The sequence below is a fragment of the Penaeus vannamei genome, chromosome 36 (assembly GCF_042767895.1).
Source record: "Penaeus vannamei isolate JL-2024 chromosome 36, ASM4276789v1, whole genome shotgun sequence".
NCBI classification, from domain to species: Eukaryota; Metazoa; Arthropoda; class Malacostraca; order Decapoda; family Penaeidae; genus Penaeus; species Penaeus vannamei.
The window spans coordinates 25507471-25509970 of record NC_091584.1 but is presented as its reverse complement, the minus strand read 5'-3'; the positions used below and the strand labels follow the sequence as shown (position 1 = coordinate 25509970).

Here is a 2500-nt window from a genome sequence, read left to right as displayed (position 1 = left end):
AATAGAGGAATGTGTGGATAAAGAAAGAAAATAAAACATTGATAAAAATAAAGGGCAAAAATAGAGGAATGGGTGGATAAAGAAAGTAAATAAAACATTGATAAAAATAAAGGAATGGATAAAGATACTGATAAATAAGTGAGAGAAAAGAAAAGAATGAGTGGATGAAGAAAGAAAATATAGACACATTGATAAAAATAAAGGAATGAATAAGTATATCAACAAATAAGTAAGAGAAAAAAGAAAAGGAAAGAAAAGTAAAAAAGAATGAAGGAAAGAAGGAAAGGAAAAGAAAAAAGAAAGAAAGAAAGAAGGAAAAGACAAGAAAAGAAGAAAGAAAATAGAAGAAAGAAAGAAAGAGAAAAATATATGTGTGTGCATATATACATATACAAAAATATACACAGATATATATATATACAGATAGACAGACGGACATATGGAGAGATAGATAGATAGACAGATAGACAGAAAGATAGATAGAAACTTATCGGAGCGAGTGAGAAAAATAGAAATGAAAAAAGATGCCCAAAAACAGTAAGAGAAAGAGAGAGAGAGAGAGAGAGAGAGAGAGAGAGAGAGAGAGAGAGAGAGAGAGAGAGAGAGAGAGAGAGAGAGAGAGAGAGAGAGAGAGAGAAAGACAGAGAGAGAGAGAAAGGAAAAAAAGAGAAAGAAAGAAAGAGAACGAGAAAGACAGAGAGAAAGAAATAAAGAGAAAGAGAGAGAGAGACAGAGAGAAAAAGAAGAAAGTGAGAAAGAAAAGAAAGAAAGACAGAAAGACAGAGAAAGAAAGAAACAAAAAAGAGAGAGAGAAACCACCTACCCATCCCCACCCTCCGCCCCCCCCCCCATCCCCAACTTACCTGTGAATTCCACGGGCGTCGGCAACCTGACGAGGGCGATGTCGTTGGCCACGGTGAAGGAGTCCCAGTCCTCGTGGGCGAAGAAGTCACTTGAACTCATCGTGACTTGGGTGTCCTCGGCCTCGAGCAGGTTGTGGGCGCCGAGGACCACCTCCACGGAGAGGTGTCTGAGGGGGGTGGGAAGGGGGGTTCGGGAGAGGGGGTGGGAGGGGGTGGGGGATGGGTGGGAGGAGGAGGGGGTGGGTCATTATATCATTGAATATATATATATTTTTTTATTCATATCCTTCGTTATACTATTATACAAATCCATTCACTATTCATAATATCATTACAAAGGTTAATTTTTCTTATTTAAATGATTTTTCATTATATCATCATAGAAATTCAACTATTTATCCAAATGATTATTCATTATATCACTATAAATTGCTCTCGATTCAAATTCCTATCCATTCTATTCTTATAAATTTCTCTTTATCCAAATTATTATTTATTATAACACTAGAACTTTCTCTTGATTTAAATGCTTTTTCTCTCACTGTATATATATATATATATATATATATATATATATATATATATATATATATATATATATATATATATATATATATATATATATATTGGTTCAAATGCTTATTCATTCTATCACTGTATAAATTTCTCTTTATTCAAGTGATTATTTATGATACCACTATTAATTTCTTTTTATCCAAATGCTTATTCAGTCTATCACTGTAATTTTCTCTTGATTCAAATACTTATTCATTCCATCACTATTAATTTCTCTTTATCCAAATCACTATAAATTTCTCTTTATCCAAATCACTATAAATTCCTCTTGATTGAATTGCTTATTCATTCTATCAGCATAAATTTCTCTTTATCCAAACCACTATAAATTTCTCTTTATCCAAACCACTATAAATTTCTCTTTAACCAAACCACTACAAATTTCTCTTTATCCAAATCACCATAAATTCCTCTTGAGTAAATTGTTTATTCATTCCATCACTATAAATTTCTCTTTATCCAAATCACCATAAATTCCTTTTGATTCAAACGCTTATTCACTCTACCACTGTACAACTGCATCACTGTTCCACCTCACATACCTGTCGACGCAGTGGGCAGCCGTGAGGACCCACTCGCTGGAGATGAGGGAACCGCCGCAGAAGTACAGGAAGTCGACGAAGAGAGCCACCTGATGGGGCCACGAGTGAGGGACGGCCTCAGTGCCACCCACGATGCGAGTGCCACCTATGTCGACGGATAGATAGAGAGGTTGGTGGGTAGGATGGGAGGGAGGGAGGAAGGGTATTAAATAATTACTAAAATAATTATCAATATTATATAATTAATAAATTAATTGTATAATAATTAAATAAATAATCACTAAATCAATTATTTATTTATAATTATAAATTAATAATAATAATAAATTGATTATTAATAATTACTAAATTAATTAATTACTCAATTAATTAATTATGAATTAATTATTAAAATAATTACTAAATTAATTATGATATAAATTAATTAATTATGAATTAATTATTAAATTAATAATTACTAAATCAGTTATAATATAAATTGATTAATTATGAATTAATTATTAAATTAATAATTACTAT

At 31.9% G+C, this 2500-nt stretch overlaps 1 protein-coding gene across 1 annotated transcript in view; it reads right to left on the bottom strand.

Moving 5' to 3' along the window:
- The window catches only part of LOC113803418 (brachyurin-like), a 9918-nt gene that overhangs the window by 3419 nt on the left and 3999 nt on the right, over positions 1-2500 (bottom strand). The window contains exons 3-4 of the mRNA XM_070114711.1: positions 1982-2126; positions 864-1030 (exon numbers count right to left, since the gene is read on the bottom strand). Of these exons, the coding sequence (XP_069970812.1) occupies positions 864-1030; positions 1982-2126 (312 nt within the window). The remainder of the gene's footprint in view (positions 1-863; positions 1031-1981; positions 2127-2500) is intronic.